At 66.0% G+C, this 18,316-nt stretch overlaps 4 protein-coding genes, 1 non-coding gene and 1 pseudogene across 6 annotated transcripts; 4 read left to right on the plus strand and 2 right to left on the minus strand.

The window, feature by feature from the left end:
* The first annotated feature begins 498 nt into the window (after positions 1-498).
* On the plus strand, positions 499-606 carry RHOBADRAFT_t28 (annotated as a pseudogene). The gene has a single exon. The product of its transcript is annotated as a tRNA-OTHER (tRNA).
* Positions 607-3,698: 3,092 nt separating this feature from the next.
* Positions 3,699-3,809, minus strand: RHOBADRAFT_t36. Its single transcript has one exon. It is a non-coding gene; the product is annotated as a tRNA-Arg (tRNA).
* A 2,599-nt stretch (positions 3,810-6,408) lies between these two features.
* On the plus strand, positions 6,409-8,349 carry RHOBADRAFT_52241 (uncharacterized protein; the record flags this gene model as incomplete). The annotated part of the gene is made up of 7 exons (XM_018416241.1): positions 6,409-6,439; positions 6,530-6,996; positions 7,062-7,179; positions 7,260-7,580; positions 7,657-7,947; positions 8,019-8,139; positions 8,280-8,349. The coding sequence occupies 7 exons, from the start codon at positions 6,409-6,411 to the stop codon at positions 8,347-8,349; spliced, it is 1,419 nt and encodes a 472-aa protein (XP_018272250.1).
* Positions 8,350-8,736: 387 nt separating this feature from the next.
* RHOBADRAFT_52242 (uncharacterized protein) lies at positions 8,737-11,286 on the plus strand. Its single transcript, XM_018416242.1, has 14 exons — positions 8,737-8,763; positions 8,853-8,891; positions 8,961-8,996; positions 9,107-9,119; positions 9,200-9,255; positions 9,379-9,569; positions 9,670-9,742; positions 9,815-9,882; positions 9,950-10,174; positions 10,245-10,409; positions 10,488-10,717; positions 10,801-10,897; positions 10,978-11,050; positions 11,173-11,286. The coding sequence occupies exons 1-14, from the start codon at positions 8,757-8,759 to the stop codon at positions 11,208-11,210; spliced, it is 1,311 nt and encodes a 436-aa protein (XP_018272251.1). The 5' UTR covers positions 8,737-8,756; the 3' UTR covers positions 11,211-11,286.
* A 486-nt stretch (positions 11,287-11,772) lies between these two features.
* On the plus strand, positions 11,773-14,690 carry RHOBADRAFT_52243 (uncharacterized protein; the record flags this gene model as incomplete). Its single annotated transcript, XM_018416243.1, has 10 exons — positions 11,773-11,905; positions 12,013-12,384; positions 12,454-12,629; positions 12,693-12,880; positions 12,948-13,038; positions 13,118-13,431; positions 13,499-13,919; positions 14,000-14,164; positions 14,245-14,432; positions 14,510-14,690. 10 exons carry the CDS (start codon positions 11,773-11,775, stop codon positions 14,688-14,690), a joined length of 2,229 nt encoding a protein of 742 aa, XP_018272252.1.
* Positions 14,691-14,852: 162 nt separating this feature from the next.
* Positions 14,853-18,198, minus strand: RHOBADRAFT_52244 (uncharacterized protein; the record flags this gene model as incomplete). Its single annotated transcript, XM_018416244.1, has 4 exons — positions 14,853-15,769; positions 15,868-17,047; positions 17,118-17,825; positions 18,038-18,198. The coding sequence occupies 4 exons, from the start codon at positions 18,196-18,198 to the stop codon at positions 14,930-14,932; spliced, it is 2,889 nt and encodes a 962-aa protein (XP_018272253.1). The 3' UTR covers positions 14,853-14,929.
* Between the last annotated feature and the right edge of the window lie 118 nt (positions 18,199-18,316).

Genomic DNA, 18,316 nt, shown 5'->3' on the forward strand with positions numbered 1-18,316 from the left:
CTGTACCGCTCTGTGTTGCAGCCGACGACAGAGAGGGAGCACGAACGAGGACAGGGAGGGAGAGAGAAAGAGAGGAGAGAGCGTCAGAGGTGCCGCCGTCGGGCGCGTGGAGAGAACGAGGCGAGCGGACGAGAGCGAGAGGACAATCTCGGAATGACGACGCTGTCAAAGTACGACGAGATGGTCGAGCGAGGAGCGAGGCAAGGTGGACCGGGAAGGAGGAAAGCTGAGAGGAGGAGGAGAGGGAGGAGACGCAGGGACGCAGACGTCGAGGGAGGGACGGCTCGTGTTGGATTCGAGGGGGAGTGCACAGCTGAAGCCATGCGTGACTGAGTCGAGCTTGGCGCTCAAGGCTGGATCCCGGGATGGAAGCCACGACTTGGGAACGAGACTGGCTTTTCGTCTTGTCGAGGTCGACCTGCTGCTGAACGTCGCGTGCAGGCAGCAATTGCTGACAAGTTTTCTGTACTGTATCCTGCGCCGCACAATCAAGTAACAGGCCGCGTAGTTCAGTGGTTTAGAATGCACCCCTCCTACCACCTCGTCGGTTCTTCCCAGAGCAGTCGAGAGGACAGGGTGTGGTCGACGGTTCGACCGCAAAGGCTGCGCGAGCGCTCTCATACTGCTCCACAGCGGGTCTTCTGGGTGCCTGTAGTGTCTCGAGGTAACGTGTGCCTCAGCGCGAGACGGTGTCGGGCGAAGCGACTTGGGAAGGTAGCGGTTCCGCGCACGGTCCTCGTCCATTCCTTTGCGCTCCCAGGCCGGCGTACCTCAGGATCGAGGAAACGAGTCGTCTGAGGGAAGAGTAGGAGCGCTGACCGGCCAGGGCGGTACGACAACCGCATACGTCTCGGGTTCTGCGCTCACTTCGAGGTCCAGGAAGAGGGACGCAGTTTCTCGCTGGCAGACCTCGCTCTTTCTCGGGTATTTTGCGCTCGGTCGACCTATCGGAACGAGTACTCGACGATGGGCCTAAATCTGCAGACCGCTCCTGGTACCGCTCGCTCGACTCTGCGCTCACCTCGAGGTCCAGGAAGAGGGACGCAGTTTCTCGCTGTCAGACCTCGCTCTTTCTCAGGTATTCTGCGCTCGGTCGACCTATCGGAACGAGTACTCGACGATGGGCCTAAATCTGCAGACCGCTCCTGGTACCGCTCGCTCGACTCTGCGCTCACCTCGAGGTCCAGGAAGAGGGACGCAGTTTCTCGCTGTCAGACCTCGCTCTTTCTCAGGTATTCTGCGCTCGGTCGACCTATCGAGACGAGTACTCGACGATGAGCCCAGATCTGCAGACCAACCCTGGTACCGCTCGCCCGACTCTGCGCTCGAGAGGAGGTCCAGGAAGAGGGACTCAGTTTCTCGCTGTCGGACCTCGCTCTTTCTCGGTTATTCAGCGCTCGGTCGACCTATCGAGACGAGTGCTCGACGATGGGATCAAATTTGCAGACCAAGCCTGGTAGATCAAGGAGGAAAGCCTCTCACGCGAGCCGACCTTCTCAAACGCAGAGGTGCGCAGGAGACCGCCCTCAGCTCGTCCTCGTTCGCTCTGCTTCGAGCCTAAGCCTGTCGAACGACTCTCTGTGCGAGGGTCGAGCAACTAAAGCGAGAGGTGGAAGCGAGAGCGAGTGAGCATGTCCTCCTTCAGCGTCAGCGACCTTCCCGCAGACAGTCGAGCCTGCCTCGCTCCTTCCTCTGGCTCCAGACAGTCGGCCGTCGCTCTCGAGCCTCTCTGAGCATCGGTTGTCGAAAGCGAGAGCCGAGTCGAGCTCGAGAGGAGGAGCAAAGAGAGGAAAGCTTCTCACTCGAGCCGACCTTCTCAACTCGACCCGCCGCCAGAACGAGGCTCGACCCGCCGCCAGAACGAGGCAAAACGGGAGGCCAACGCGACAAAAAAAAAAGATGAGCGAACCTGGCCAGGTTGCGTAAGGTGATGGGTTGACGGCGGAGTACCGAGCGCGAGATACTTCTTATCCCGGGGCCACCATAAGCCGACTAGCGATACTTCGCGCTGCTCGTACTCCTGTGTCGTTGTGGCGACGAAGATCTGTAGGCAAGACTAGGCAAGGCAGAGACGTCGTGATTCCACGGGGCGGTGGCATTTGAGTAGAACCGAGCCAAGGCCTGAGCCGGTTCGAGCAAGGAAAGGTCGACTTTGCCAACGCGCGCAACACGCATTCGGGTCGTCACTATCTCGGTCCTCCTGCTTCCCCCTCGCCTCGGATCGCTTCGGGGAAAACACGAGCGACTCGGGCCTTTTCTGCTGCGTGCCTAGAGACCCACGGCGCACCATAAGTGCGACGAGGCGAGGCGAGAGCGCGAGACGAAGCGACGCGAGTCGGGCGCGCGCGCGGCGGCGACCCGGCTCCTCCCCACCTTCCCACCTCGCTCACCTTCTCTCGCCCCGTGGGAGCTGCACAGCGTTCCCGGAACATGCTCGAATACGTCGTTGCGTACAGAACGAGGTTGCCGCGAGCGCGTGAGAGAGCGCGGGCGTGCTCGGCCAGTCGGCGCTTCTTTTCCTTCCTCCTCGTCGTCTTCCTTGCAGACTCGTGCGGGATCATCGAGAGGAAGGTGAGAGGGGTCGAGCCCGACGTTGAGTACTTGTCTCGAACGGTATCGCAGGGAGGACAGGAGCTGCAGCGACGCTCTCACGAGACCTCAGGCGAGAGAGGGAGAGATAGGTTGCAGAGAGAGAGAGAGCTACGCAAGTGGAGGAGGAGGAGCGGCCCGCCGGCCTCGGCCGCGGGCTGCGGCCCTCTGCCCTCCGGGCACAACGGTCGAGCGAGCGGTGCATGATCCAAGAAAGAGCAAGGTAGCTTTGCGAGACCGTGCGCTTGCTCTCGCCCTCGGCCTTTGGCCGAGCCGTATCTGCCATCTAGCTCTTCTGAGCCTGCTTCGACACAATTCGACCCGCGAGGGAGCGAGACAGAACGGGCGACGGCGCTTCTGAAGCGGTCCGAGCGGGCCTTCACCAGGGGAAAGGCGCTCGTGAGAACGCGCTCAACTCACGCTCTTTCGCCTCGCTTTGACGGCAGACCTGTCAAACAGCGTTCTACCCTCGAATCGAGCCACTCGGGCGAGACACAGGCGAGAAAGGCACAGCTAACCTGGCTGGATCTCCTGCTCGCCCTGTCCTCTTGCGAGACCAAGTTCTGTGCCCTCACTCGCTCGTTCCCTCGCCCTTCTGCGAAGCCCAAATTTCGCCCCTCGGACGACTGTGCGCCTCGTCAAGTTGAAAGAAAGTGAGAGAGCGGGCGCAGGAGCGGTCCAAGCTGGCTCTCTCGCGAGGAAGGTGCATCGACCGACGCGCCTGTGGTTGCTCTCGCTTGAGCCGCTCTAGGTAGCTGCAGCTGACTCACGACTCTGGCGAGGTCCTAACGACCAGCCGAACGCAGAGAAAGAGGTGGGCGAGCCGCAGCTCAACTCGAGAAGGTCACTTTTCGCTTGAGAAGGTCGGTTGGCTGTGCTACCTTGTCGACAATTCGGCTCTAAGCTCTAAGGGCGCTTGCGCCGTCCCTCGCGGCTTTGGGAGAGCGCGCAGAAGGCGTCCACCGGGTCGCGAGAGGGCAGTCGGATCGTCGTGCGGCAACTCCTTTGTGTTCTCGAGGGTTGCGAGGGGGCCCGAGCGGCCGAAGGCAGTCCGGCTTGCAGCAGCGTCACGCAGCGACAGCTACTTGCGAGCGGCAAAAGAATAAGAGCGACCACGGACGGGGTCGAACCGTCGACCACACCCTGTCCTCTCGACTGCTCTGGGAAGAACCGACGAGGTGGTAGGAGGGGTGCATTCTAAACCACTGAACTACGCGGCCTGTTACTTGATTGTGCGGCGCAGGATACAGTACAGAAAACTTGTCAGCAATTGCTGCCTGCACGCGACGTTCAGCAGCAGGTCGACCTCGACAAGACGAAAAGCCAGTCTCGTTCCCAAGTCGTGGCTTCCATCCCGGGATCCAGCCTTGAGCGCCAAGCTCGACTCAGTCACGCATGGCTTCAGCTGTGCACTCCCCCTCGAATCCAACACGAGCCGTCCCTCCCTCGACGTCTGCGTCCCTGCGTCTCCTCCCTCTCCTCCTCCTCTCAGCTTTCCTCCTTCCCGGTCCACCTTGCCTCGCTCCTCGCTCGACCATCTCGTCGTACTTTGACAGCGTCGTCATTCCGAGATTGTCCTCTCGCTCTCGTCCGCTCGCCTCGTTCTTTCCACGCGCCCGACGGCGGCACCTCTGACGCTCTCTCCTCTCTTTCTCTCTCCCTCCCTGTCCTCGTTCGTGCTCCCTCTCTGTCGTCGGCTGCAACACAGAGCGGTACAGAGCTGCACAGGGAAGACGACGAGAGCGCCTCGAGAGAGAGCCGACGGCAAAGCGACGTCCGGACAAGGTCCGTGCGCCGACTCGCGCGCCGGCGTCTCGAGAGCGCTCGTCCCTCTCTGTCGTCTCGTCGTCGGTCGGCGCTCCTCTGCGTCGATGGGCTCGTAGCGACTCAGAGCGTTCGCAGCAGCAGATGCAGACGCGCCGGGTCCGGCAAAGACTTGGCCTCGCTCGACGTCCGAGCGCTTTCCCTCACTTTCTTCGCGGCGTCGTCGCTCGCTCGCAGTCTCGTCCAGGCTCAAGCTCTCGACGCGTACTGTCCGTAAGACGAGAGACAGAAAGGAGTGTCTGCAGCCGTCGCGTTGCTCCACCTTCTCTTCTCCCCCTTCCTCGCTCGCAGGTCCGCCCCGTCCGCTCTCTCTGCGAGCTCGTCGTCGACGGCGGCGCTTGTTCTCTCTTAAGCTCGACTGGACGTTCTCGGAATGCGAGGCAGGACGGGCAGCTCTCTTGTGCGCCAAGAGCAACTCTCGAGGCGGGCGACGAGACGCAGAGGGAGATTGGCAGGATCCATTGCGAGAGAAGAGGAGACCATGCGAGAGGGAAGCTGCGAGGGAGCAAGTGCGAGGTCAGGGACCGACTTGACGAGGAAGGGGGCAGATGCTCGACCTCGCGCGCGCGTGCGACACCGGGCGCCTCGACAAAGGTCAGACGTCTTCATGGCCCACACACGGAAGACGCCGCGCCCCGCACCGTCCTGAAAGAACGGGCAGACGACCGCCGCGCTCCACACCGCGCAGCTCCTCTCGCGACCCGCCGTACCGGTCCTCGTCCGTCCAGCGACCCGCCGCAACCTCGAGACGAGGCCGACACCGTTTCTCCCGGGGGATAATCTGACGACGGCCAAGGAGGCGCAAACGAGGTGATCGGGCGAGGGGGCGTAGGCGAGGGAGAGGTGGGTTGGCTGGGGCTGTTGCCTCGAGGAGGTACCGGAGGGGGGTCTGGCGCGGCGCCGTGACAAGGTCCGTCGGGAGGAAACTACGAACGAATGGTCGGATAATTCATCATGTTGACGAGGACGGGTCGGGTGTCGCGCGCGTGCGGGGCGAGGGGGGGACGAGGGGGAGAAAGAGAGGGAGGGCGAGGCTCACCAGGAGGGAAGAGGTCGAGCGAGGCGAGTCGAGGTGAGGAGAGAGAAGCTGTGTCGGGCACACGAGACGTGGTCAGTGACAGGTTTCCTCGGGAGGGAAAGTGGCTGTTGTAGGCACACGATTCGAGGCGAGGACGGCTCGGGGCGAACGAGGAGGGAGGGGCGAGAGAGAGAGGGGCGTCGTCGATGGCGAGGGATCAGACAAGGGCTACTGGCTAGTATAAATGATTGATTACGTGCAGGGCACCAGCCACGGCCACTATGGACGCGCGGGAGGGCCCTGACGCTCTTCGAGGTCTCGTCACGGTCGATGAGATGGGGAAGAGAAGGTACGAAGCATCACGCCCGACGCGCGACGACTGCCGCTCAATCTGGGTCCCGCCTCCTGCTCCATCGCTGCCACCGAGTGTGCCCTCGCCTCGAGTCGTGTGTGCGGGGAGAGAGAGGGGGCGAGGAGGAGGGACGCACCGAAAGCGAGAGAACCAGGGCCGGGCTTGAGGAGACGGGGCGGGTCGAACGGTCGGCTGGCGCGAGAGCAGGATAGGTGCGCCAGGTCGAGGGCGAGTGGGCCGAGAAAGAAAAGCAGCACGGTGCCGAGAGCTGGGAGGTGAGGGTCGAGGGGGGGAAGGAGGCGAAGCCTTGGGCGAGACGACGGTGCGAGCTCGCTGTAAAAAAACCGGAGACCGCGGAGAAGCTGCTCGGTTCGAGCCTGCCTCGTGCGCCGAATTCGCCAGTCCGGGGAAGCCGCGCGTCGACCTCGCTCAACCTCTCCCCTGCTCACGCGCGCGCTCTCAGCACCCGCTGCTCGACAGCCTGCCCGTTCAGCAACCTTTGGTGCACCACCACACCGCGCCGAGCCACGCCGCGACCCTCGAACGGCGACACCGAGCCGACACCGCCTCATCAACAACCGCCGTTCCCCCCGACCCCGGCTCGCTCGCTCGCTCCTCCTCCCTGATGAACAAGGAGAACCGTGCACCTGAAGCCGGTGAGCCCTCTTTTTCCCCTTCAGCCGCCCACCGCACCAGCATGGACACTGACCTGCGATACCGCCCGTACCCGTTCCTCCCACCGACAGCCTCGGCCAAGGGCTCCTCCTCGTCGACCCGCGCCCGCAAGCCCGCCGCGACCAAGCCCACCACGTCGAACAAGCGCACGACCACCGCCCGCCCCAAGAAGGCGTCCTCGGCGAGCGACGACGACGACGAGCTCATGCTCGACGACAACAAGTCGGACAACGAGGGCGAGGGGGCCGACGAGACGACCCTCGTCGCCGAGACGCACTTCGAGGCGGCGCGCGAGACCGAGGAGCAGGCCGCTGTGCCCAAGGGCCGCGGCGGCAAGAAGGCGGCGACGGCGGCGTCGACCAAGAAGGCGCCGGTCAAGAAGGCGGTTCCGGCCGCAAAGAAGGGCAAGGCGACGGCCGCCGCCGCCGCTGTCGAGGAGGAGGACGATGAGACGCTCGTTCGCGGTCTCGAGGAGATGGACATGCCGGGCGAGGAGCTGTCGCCGAGGGAGAAGAAGCTCGCCAAGCAGCTCGAGGCGGTACGCTCCCCTTTCCCCCTCGTTCGCGCCCTGCGCCCTGCCCTGACTCGCCCGTCTTCTCGCAGACCAAGAAGGCGCTCGCCGACTCGCAAGCTGCCCAACAGAAGCTGCGCGACCTGCGCACGACGAGGCCCGAGGAGGCCGAGCTTCGCCTGCGCGAGATTGCCGACGGGCGGCAGCAAGGTGCGCCCCTCTCGCTCTCTGCCACCTCGCACGCGTGGTTCGGGTCCTGACTCTCGTTCTCCCCTCGCCTCGCCTCGCAGCTTCCGTCAACACGATCGCGACCTACAAGACCGAGAACGACAGCCTGCGCGCCGAGCTCTCGTCGGTCCAGGAAACGGCATTCGCGTCGCCGCGCAGCAAGGCCGCCCGCCTCGAGTCGCAGCGCGTCCACGAGCTCGAGCAGGAGAATGCGGCTCTCGCTGCGCGCGTCGACGAGGTCGAGCGGCTGCGGGCCGAGGAGCAGGCGCGCGCCGAGAAGGACGCGGTCGAGCGGGAGAAGAAGTGGGAGAAGAAGTTGGCGCGCGATGTCAAGGAGGCGACGCAGGCGATGGAGAAGGAGCTCGTCGAGCTGAGGGCCGAGGGTGCGTCTCCTCTCGCCGTCCTCGTCCGGCCCGTCCTCCCCTCGCGTACTGACGCATGCCCTCGTCTCCTCCACAGTCTCGACCGCTCGCGCCGAACTCGCCGCCGAGGTCGAACACTCCAAGTCGCTCCAGCGCAAGCTCAAGGCCGTCCCGGTGTCCGCCTCGCTCTCGTCGTCGACCGCCGCCCCGACCGCCTCGTCCGGCCCCGGCTCGGCCCTCGCCAAGCTGCAGGAGGAGCACGACCGCCTCACGACGCACCTCAACCTCAACGAGGATTTGACGGGCTTTGCCGTCCACTCGGTCAAGCAGGACGAGGACGGCGCGACGTACACCTGCGTCCTTACCGACTGCGCGGGCACGACCGGCTGTGCGTCTCTCGTTCTCTCTCTCTCCTCCTGTCCCCTCGCCGCCAGGACTGACTTAATCGACCCGCCGCAGCGCTCAACTTCAAGCTCATGTTCCACCTTGACGGCACGGTCGGGTACCAGCCCGACGTCAACCCCGAGCGCGACGCCGCCCTCGCCGCCCTCCTCCCAGCCGACATGCAGAACTACATGCGGTGCGTCACCGCGCATCTCTCCCTCCCTCCTTCTCTCCTCCTCTTGTTCTCGAGCGGCCTCGCTGGCGGCAACCCATCTCGAACGCGCAACCTGACCTTTCCTCTCCCGTTCTCTCCCACACCCGCTCCTTCGCCCACAGCTTTGCGGCCGAGAACTGCGCCGAGTTCTTCAAGCGCCTCTTTGCCGCCGTCAACAGGGTCAAGCTCTGATGAGGACGCACTCGCCGTCGCTCGAGGGACCGAGGGCGAGGGAGGAGGCTCGACTCGCCGAGGAGGAGAAGGGGACCCTGCGCTTGATCTCGCCGTGCCGCTCGCCGCAGCACGCGCTCTTTACGACTCTCTCCTGTTGTGCAATACTATTCGTCTTTCTTTGCGTCGAACGTGACCCGCTTACGATCCGAGAGCTGGAGCGTGCGAGGCGGCCACGCGAGGGCGCAGAGCTCGCGCAGCCGTGTCTCGAGCAGGCGATCGCTCATGCGCAAGCAACGGAGTACCGACCACAGCGAGACGAGCGCTGGGAAGCTGGCGAGGATTGGAACCGCTCGGCGGCGGCGAGAGTCGACGTCGTTGTGCCTCGTCCGTCGCTCGCCGCCTGTTGCACGGTCAAGCTCTGCGCCATGGCAGGTGCGTTGTCGACCAGTTCACTGCACCACAATCCCAACAGCCACCGCTCGAGCCCGCCTCGCTGACACGCCTCATCTCGTCTCGTGCAGCCCCACTCTACCAGACCGACAGCGGCCGCCTCTACCACGGTGAGCAGGCCCGGTCCCTCTCCTCTCCTTTGGCGTGACTGCGCTGACTCGCCGTGGCCCTGTCCGCAGCCGGTCAGATCCTTCTCGTCTTCGTCGGCCTCCCCGGTGAGCCTCATCTCGCCCGCTCTCGCACCATCGCTCAGGGCTCTGGCGACCGAGCAAGTCGTCACAGAGCCACCCTGAGGACTTTCACTGACCACTGTCGTACCCTGCAGCTCGCGGCAAGACGTGCGCTCCCCTCCCCTCCCGCCGGCTGATAGCCTGCACCCGTCGCCCGTCAGGCTCACGCTCTTCCTTCCTGCCCGCAGGCATGTTTCGCGCAGCGTCGAGCGGTATCTGAGGTGGCTGGGCGTCAGGACCGAGGGTGCGTCCCCATCTCGCTCTGTCTCCTCCCGCTTCCCCTCCCTCCCTCCCTTTCTCGGGTCCATCCCCTCGCCGCCCTTGCCTGCAAGCTTCGCGTGCTCACCTTGGCGCCTCTCTCCCGCAGTCTTCTCTCTCGGCGACCACCGGCGTCGCATGCTCGGCCCGTCTGCCAACCTGCCGCCTGACTACTTTTCGCCCGACAAGCGCTCGCCCGAGACGGACGAGCTGCGCACAAAGATCCGCGTCACGCTCGAGGAGGAGGTCGCACGCTACTTCAAGGACAACCTCGGTCAGGTCGCCATCTACGACGCGAATGTGCGTCCCCTTCCCTCCTCATCTCGGCGAGGGAGACTGCCCAGGCGCCCGAGTCGTCGGCGACGAGAGCTGACTTGCCTCGTACGTGTCGCGCCCGCAGAACGGCACCAAGGCGGCACGGATAGCTTTGCGGCAGAAGTTCGAGGCGCAGGGCGTCAACGTCTTCTTCATCGGTGTGCCTCCTCCTCCTCGACCCGAGCCTCGCCGCCCGGGACCGACACTGACTCTCGCCCTCTTCTTCACAGAAAACATCTGCGACCGAGAAGACATCGTCGAGGCCAACATCCGCTCTGTCAAGATCAGCTCGCCGGACGTGAGCAGGCCTTTCCCCCCTGCCACCTGTCCGAGCACTCGGTTGACCTCTTCCCTCGCCCGCGCAGTACCAGGGCTGGAACCCGGACGCGGCGGTCAAGGACTACATGCGGCGCATCGCGAGCCACGCGACCCGGTACGAGACGATGGAGACCTCGGGCGGCCCGTTCGTCAAGATCTACAACATCGGCGAGCGCCTCGTCGTCAACAACATTCGCGGCTACCTCCAGTCGCGCATCGTCTTCTTCCTCATGAACGTCCACCACAAGAAGCGCACGATCTGGTTCGCAAAGGTGCGTCCCTGGCCTCACTCGTCGTCGCTCGCCGAGGCCGCCGCACTGACCCTCTCCCTCGCACACGCAGTCGGGCCAGTCGCTCATCGAGCACTCGTTCAAGGCCGACTCGGACCTGTCGCCGCAAGGAGAAGAGTACGCGCGCAAGCTCAAGGACTTTATCATCGCCAAGCGTCGCGAGCTGCTCAACGAGCGAGTCGAGGGAGGCGAGCCGGCGCACGAGCGGAGGCTCACTGTGCGTCCCGGCATCTCTCTCTCTCCTCTCGGCGCTCCCTGAGCGCCTCATGTACTGACTCTTGACGCCATCGAGCAGGTCTGGACGTCGGCGCGCCGTCGCTGCATCTCGACCGCGCGCCCCATGGCCGAGCTCGGGTACAAGGTCATCCAGCGGCAGCAGATGCACGAGCTCAACCCGGGCGACGTCGACGGCCTCACGGTCGCCGAGATCAAGGAGAAGTTCCCCGAAGAGTACAAGCGCTCCGAGACGGACCCGTACGCGCACCGGTACCCGAGGGCCGAGAGCTACCACGACTTGAGCGTCCGGTGCGTCCCGCTCTCCCTCCGTCGTCGGCTCGACCTCTCTGCCGGACACCGATCGACTGACTCGAACCTGGTCGCGCTCGCAGACTCGAACCCGTCATCCTCGAGCTCGAGCGCGAGCCGGCCGACATCCTCTTCATCGGCCATGGCTCGGTCATTCGCTGCATCATGGCGTACCTCCAGGTGCGTCCCTCGCCTTCTCTCTCTCTCTCTGTCCTTCTCGTGCGGGTCAGGGCTCACCGCAAATCGTTCCCGTGTGACAGGGCATGTCGCCGAACGAGATCCCCAAGGTCGAGCTGCGACGGGGCGACATCGTCCAGGTGACGCCGAGCGCCTGTGCGTCCTCCTCCCTCCTTCTTCGCGACGTCGTCGAGGTCGGGCGACAGCGAGCGCGCCAAGATCAGGCTCATCAGACGAGCGTCGCTGACCTCGAGCCCCCCTCGTCGCCGCGCTCGCAGACGGCGTCACCTTCGTCAACCACTTCTTCTGGCAGTGAGTCGCCGTCTCTCTCTCGTATGTGCCGTGTAGATACCCTCCCTGGGGACTGTAAGAGCCGTTGCCGTTGTCCCTTGCGAAATCGCTTTGCGATGGTTTCTCCGCAAGCCGCGGCCTCTCGTCCTCGCGCCGTCTGTCGAGAGGTGAGAGCGAGCTCGCTGCCAGAGCTAGCCAGTGAAGGTCTGAAGCGGTCCCGCAGCAGTTTCGCGCTCCCTGTGGCAGTGAGCGAGAGCAGGCTCGCTGTCGAGATCTGGCGTCGGAGATGATGTGGGGGCTCCTCTCTCTCCTCCCACCGCTCGCCTCGTCACCGGTACCGACCAGTTGCACGCCCAGCGAGCGTCGCTACTCGCCCGCACACCCGCCCCGCACCACGCCCGCCGTCGTCGCCCGCGCCGCACACGCCCTCATCGCTTCCAGCCGGCTAGCCGAGCCGGCTCTCGACAAACACACCGCGCACCGCGTCGTCGACCGCCAGGACCAGTGGGCGACCGCTCGACCACCACGACAAGGGCATCGCGCACCCGGGCAGCTCAAGCCGTCGCCTCGACGAGTAACCCGCGGCGATGGCCGACGACGCAGAGCCGCGCCCGGCAAAGCGCTCAAAGAACGTCGCGCGGGCGTGCGACGCTTGTAGGGCGGGCAAGCGCAAGTGCGACGGCGCGCTACCGTGCAGCGTGTGCAAGCACGGCGACAAGGGTGCGTTTCACGCTCTTTCACCTCCCTCCACCCTTGGTCCAAGTTGCCGACCCGGGTCGGCTCCCGAGAGAGATCGTTCGCTCACCTGTCGCTCGTCCTGCGCGCAGTGTGCGCCTACACGCTCGGCGACAAGCGCCGGCGAGTGTCGTCGACCCCGCTCGTCACCGAGGCGCCCGCCGCCGGCCCGTCCAACCATGCCGCCCTCCCACCCTCCCTTCCGACCCCTCCCCAGTTCAATGCCGCCATCTATCCTCCTCCTCCGCCCATCGTCAGCGCTCCCGTATCGTACACGGACCGGTCGCCCGGCATCCGAGGGCGCACCTTGCCGCCGATGGAGTTCGGACCCGCACCTCGATCCGCCGCCGACGACAAGATGCTCGCGTCCCTCACGCGCGCCATGGCCAACGAGCCGGCGCCAGGCGGCACGCAGAGCGATGTTCACGACGCAGCCCCTCCTGGCGCAGCAGAAGAAGCCGAAAGTGCGTCGTAGCACCCCCCTCGTCGTCTCTTTCGAAGAGGGACCGTCCTGACCTCACTCGTACCCGCAGACGCGCCAAGTTTCCTCGCCAGCATCCACCGTCACCTGTCGACCGTCTTCTCGCTTCGCGCTCAGCCCAAAGGGCGCGAGAACGAGGACCTCCTCGAGCCGGACAAGGGCATCGCCTCGTTCTTCCTCCCGACCAAGGAGGAGGGGCTCGCGTACGTGCGCTGCTACTTTGAGCATGTGCGTCCTCTTCTCTCCTCTCTCATCGTCGCGTACCGCATCTGACACACGCTCCCCATACAGGCATCGTCGACCTACCGCTTCGTCGACGAGGAGGACGTGACCGCCCTCGCCGACCGCTTCTTCGCCCGGGATCCCGAGGCGATCGCCGACGCCGAGTCGACAGCGCTTCTTCTCGCCGTTCTCGCGACCGGGTGCCTGTGGACGCCGAGCTGGACCGGGCAGGACCCAGAGATCCTCACGCCTCAAGCGTGCGTCCCTTTTCTCACCCTCCTCGCCTCGGCGACGTGACCTGACCCGCCTGCCCCTCGACCACAGGATCATGCTGTATCACGCCGCACAGCGCCAGCTTGCGCGAATACCGCCTTTCCCGGCTCGACTCGGCCTGATCCGCATCCACCTCACGAGCGTAAGTCGCCGATCTTTCTCTCGTGGACGATCGACCTTTCCTCGCCGACGAGGACTCACCTCGACTCTCTGCCGCACAGACGCACTTCCTCCTCGGCATTGCTCGGTTCTCGGCCGCCTACGTCAAGTTCAGCACCGCCGGTCGGCTCGCCCTCATGCTCGGCCTGCACCGCCACGACTCGAGCCTGCCGCCGCTCGAGCGCGAGAAACGGCGACGCGTCTTCTGGTCGAGCTTCATGATGGACCGCTACGTCGCGGCCGTCGTCGGCCTGCCGTGCCTGTACGACGAGCGCGACATCTCGCAGCGCTACTTTGCCGTCCCCGACAACGCGACGCTGCGGGCCGACATCGCGCAGCAGAACCGGGTCCTCATCGGCTCTCTCGCTCACATCAAGTGCGTCCCCTCTCCCTTCATCAGCCGAGAGAAGCCGGCCCTAACCTTGCCGAACTCGTGCGCGCAGGCTCACCCGCATCCTCGGCCACGCCATCCGCCTTCTCGGCTCGCCCAAGGAGGTCACGCCGTACGAGCGCAAGGCCCGCACGGCCACGCTCGAGGCCGAGCTCTCGCAATGGTCGCTCGAGTCGCCGGCGTTCTTCCAGCCGTCGCCGACCGGTCGCGACGCCCTCGACGAGGCGTTCGCCCAGGTGCCGCACATCTTTGAGCGGCAGCGCCGCCGGTGCCACTCGGCGTACCACTTCGTCAAGCTCCTCATCTACCGCAGCTACATCCTCGACGAGCTCCTGAACCGCCTGCGGCCGTCGGCGACGCCGCCCTCGAGTACGCCGTCGGCCGAGGTCAAGATCTGCGTGCACGCCGCCATGCAGATCAGCGAGGTCGCCATCATGATGCAGGACCAGAGCTCGTACTCGGGCATGTTCTGGGTGTGTCCCAGTCTCTCTCTCTTTTTCCTTCCTTGCCCTCGCGAGCCCGCACTGACCCCTCGCATTCCCTCGTCTCGCAGAGCACGGCCTACTTTACCTTTGCCGCCCTCACCGTCCTGTTCGTCTACCTCATCCTGTACCTCGACGCGCCCGACCGGGCCCAGGTCGAGGGGGTCATCTCGCGCGCGATGAAGGCCAACAAGCGCACGTCGGGCAAGGTCGCCTCGCACGAGGCCATCTTCAAGGTGCGTCCTCTAGTTCCCTTTTCTCTTAGTGCCCGAGCATGCTGTCGAGGCACGACACTGACGCACGGTCGCGCCCACAGGAATCGCGCCGCATCGCCAGCATCCTCCGTCCTCCTGCTCCTGCCGCGGTTCCCGGCTCGCCGACTCGCTCTACCGCCGCCGGTCCGTCCTCCGTCGACATGTCGGTCGACGTAGCAGAGCCCACCGGCCTGCCTTTCTTCCTATCGTCTGAGCTGGCGGCGCAGGGCGACGAGAACGCGGGCGCAGGGTGCGTCCCCCTCTCTCACTCTCTCTTTCGGCTCTTTCGGCGCCCGCACTGACCCATCGCCTCTCATATTGTCACAGCGCGACGACGACGGACTGGGAAACGCTCCTCGACGAGCTGCACGGCATGGTCCAGGCCGGGTTTGACGTGACGAGCGAGGGAGCGTTCGCGGCGGGTGCGGCGGCGCCCGCGTTTGACGGGTTCGGCGCGACGAGCGAGCGAGGAGCAGCATTCGAGTGGCCTCCCGTGGGTCGAGTTTGAGTAGTACAACGTGCAGTAACTTTGTGGTTTGCTTCCTCGAGCAAGCTGAGCGAGCGTGAGAAAAAGGGGCTCGAGCGCGAGAGCTGCCCGAGAGCTCGACTGCTGCGTGTTGGTCGAGCTTGCTCTCGATTGACACGCAAGCTCTCTCGACGAGACACAGAGAGCGTGATAAAGTGACGCTGTCGTTGCAGGCCGCCGCTCGACGAGCGACAACGCCTCCTGCCAAATCACGCCCGCCTTCAGAACAGCGAGTACCCGCCCTGCCCAAGACCCTGCGCGTCGTGCGTCCCGCTCAGCGCCGACCAGTCGATGCCCGCATCGAGCGCAAAGAACGCCTGCCCGGCGTCGTACATGCTCGGGCTCACGCCGCTGAGCAGCGCCGCGAACGGGTCCTCAACGACTGGCGGCGGCGCGATGTGCGACGCGCTGCTGCTGCCGGCGCCGTCGCCTCGCTGCAGGTGCTCAGCCTGCTGCTGCTGCTGAGACGGCGGCGGCGGCGAGTGCATCGGCGTCGGCTGGTACGACGTCGAGAGCGAAAAGTCACCGTGCGCCGAGAGGGCGGCGGCGGCCGAGCCATTGGCGGCGATCGTGCTCGAGAAGCCGCTGGCGTGCGTGCTCGACGGGTGCTGGGCGCGATGAGGAGGAGGTAGGGGAGGGGGAGGGACGGTCGCCGGCGCGAGGGCGGGCGGTCCGAGCGGGCGCGACTGCTGGCGCTGCTGCTCGCTCTGCCGAGCTGCGGCCGACTCGAGCTCGCGCGAGAGCGCGTGAGGCGCGAAAGGCGAGGTCTTGGCGCCGAGCTTCGGGCTCGAGGGCGCGCTCGTGGTCGACCGGCGCCCGCTGATGGCGGCGTCGAGCACCTTGCGGAGGAAGGCGGCTTGGCGGACGGCGGGGTGGTGCGGCGTCGGCGCGATCGCGTCGAGGAAGTCGGCGCCGAGCTGGAAGAGGCGGCAGAGGCGGTCGTTGGGCGACATGGGCATCGGCGGAAGGGGAGGCGAGCCGGCGTCGATGACGGTGAGGTCGGGACGGAGCAGGCCCTCGTTGGCGAGCTTGCCGAGAAAGATGATGGCGTAGCTGAACATCTGCGGCAGGTGATGAGAGAGTGAGTCTCTGAAAAGTGGAGGACCAGGAGGAGAAGGGGATAGAGAAGGAGAGAGCGAAAATGGAGAGGAGGACGCACGACGCAGGTCAAGCTGTCGCTCGCGTACTTGAGCGTGCGCACGACTTCGGGATCAGGCACGAGCGGGCCCGTCTCGGAGCGCCACTCTGCACGAGCGCCCCGGCGCCCGCTGCGCAGCTCGTCGCCGTCGACCGTGATGGCGAGCATCATCTCCTGCGCGACCTCGGCCGCGATGGCGATGTTCTCGCGCTCGTCGACCTCGAGCGCCGCCTGCCCTGCCCCAGCTCCTGCCCCACCACCGGGCTGACCCGCCGCTCGGTCCTTGCGCTCCGCCTTCCACTTGTTGAACGCCGCGCCGCGCAGGTTGAGCCGCGCAAAGCTCGCGTACGGGTACCACAGGGACCACGCGACCGAGTCGGCGCCGTCGTGCGCCTGCGCGCTTGCGACGAGCGGCGCCCAGTACTCGTGCCACGCCTCGAGGTCGTCGTCGAACCGGCGCAGGTCGTCCTCGTCCGGCACGCCGTTGCCGCCGCCGCCGCTCTCTGCGCCTGCGGCGGCGGCTCGCGCGTTGAGCGCCGTCGCGGCGTGGGCGACGAGCTCGACCGATGCGGCGAGGCGTACGTCGGACGGCTGGTTGCGCAGTTGGGCAAAGAGACGCGTAGTGTGGCTCGCGGCGTGCGGGTCAAAGTTGGCCGTCTTGCCGCTCTGGAGCGCGCCGTGCGACTCGTGGAAGACGCAGCCGAGGTACAGGCGCTCCTGGGCGATGAGCGCCTCGGGGATGGGCGAGATGTGCTGGTTGGCGAACGCGAGCGCGAACGAGTTGGCGACCGAGGGCAGGCCGACAAAGGCCGACACGCGCGAGACGAGCAGGCGCAACATCCACGAGGCCCGGACGTTGATCTTGGACGCCGACTCGATCTGGGCCGGATCGCTGATACCCCTCGCGTTGAGCGCCGAGTACTGGACGGGCTTGTACAGGAGGAGGAGGTGTGCGGCGCGGCAAAAGTCGAACGAGAGCTGGTCCGGCTGAGGGCAGAGGATCTGCGGCGCGAGGATCGAGTCGAGGATGGAAGACACGGCGCGGTACAGGGCGAGGTTGGCCGGCGTGCGAGGGCGGTAGTACAGGGTGACGAGGAGGATCGAGTGGAACAGGAGGGGCGAGCGCTCGCGCACGACGAGAGGATGCCGATCGAGGGTCGTCGACAGGAGGGCGGTCCAGGGTTGCAGGTGGGCGAAGTAGCTGCGGCGAGGGAGAGAGGCGTGAGTGGGCAACGCGACATGAGGCGCAGAGGAAGAGAACGAGCACGCACAAGTCAAACTCGGCGTCGCACTCGTCGAGCGTCATGATGCCCCTCCCGAGCACGTCCGGCTTGATGCTCTCCCACGTCGCCTGGGCTGCCGTGCCGTCCGCCCCTCTCGCCTGCGCCGCACCAAGGTCGACGAGGCCCTCGACCGCCATCGCCTCGCCCGCCGTCTCGACCGCGTTGGCGCCGGCGCCATCGTGATGCGCCTCGGCTGCGACAGCGTGCGTGCTGCGCGGCGTGATGCCCGCCGCCATCGGGCTCGACTCGCTGCCGGCGTGCGACGGGCCGTGGCCGTGCGACGCAAAGAGCGCCGAGGCGGCCGGAGCAGGGCCGGCGGCGAGCGACGTCGCGCGCGCGAGGGCCGACTCGAGGCTCTCGAGGCGCTCATTCATGCGCTTGAGCTGCTCGGCGACGTCGGGCGTCGTACCGCCCGGAGCACTCGGGTGCGGCGCCGTCGCCGTGGACGCGGGCGTCACGCCGCCCGACACGCTTGCGGGCAGTGCCGTCGTCGTGAACGTATAGAGCGGAGGTGGCGGCGGCGGGAACTGGTAAGGGTGCTGGAACGAGGCAGGCGGAGGAGGAGGAAGGGCGACAGCTGGGGCGATTGGGGCCGTGCCGCGAGTCGGGCGAGTTGGCGTGGACGAGCGGGACGCGTTCGACTTGACGGACGGCGTCGGGCCTGCCGCTGACGGGAAGAGGCAGTCGATGCCCCAGCTGCGAGCGGAGAAGCTGGTCAGGCTCGACGTTCGCAATCAAGACGAGGTGAGGGTGTGTCGCACGTGTTGCAGCGGTGGCAGGGACCGGGAGGCCCGTCACAGCGTCTGTGGGAGCGAAAGTGTGAGCACTCTGATCGCGATCAAGGTCGAGAAGGGGCGACCGAGGAGGCGTCGCTCGACGGCGAGGAGGAGGGGAAGGGGGAGACGCACTGTTTAGCCTTATGGCACGCGTCGCACGCGGCCTTGCTCCTCGTGAGCTTGACCTTGGCGGGTTTGGCCTGCCCTGCTTGCCTTGAGGCGGTTGCCGGCCGGGTCGAGGTCGAGGCGGATGAGGGGCCGGCGTCGGCGGGCGTGTCGGCGTTGTAGCTCATGCGGGCGAGTGCGAAGTCGCGGGGTGCGCAGCAGCAGCTGTGCGCAGGCCGGCGCAGCAGCCAGGCGAGCTCTGGCGGCGAGAGCGGAGCCGTGGTCGGAAGCAACCTCGAACGAGCG

This window comes from Rhodotorula graminis (assembly GCF_001329695.1).
Source record: "Rhodotorula graminis WP1 unplaced genomic scaffold RHOBAscaffold_4, whole genome shotgun sequence".
NCBI classification, from domain to species: Eukaryota; Fungi; Basidiomycota; class Microbotryomycetes; order Sporidiobolales; family Sporidiobolaceae; genus Rhodotorula; species Rhodotorula graminis.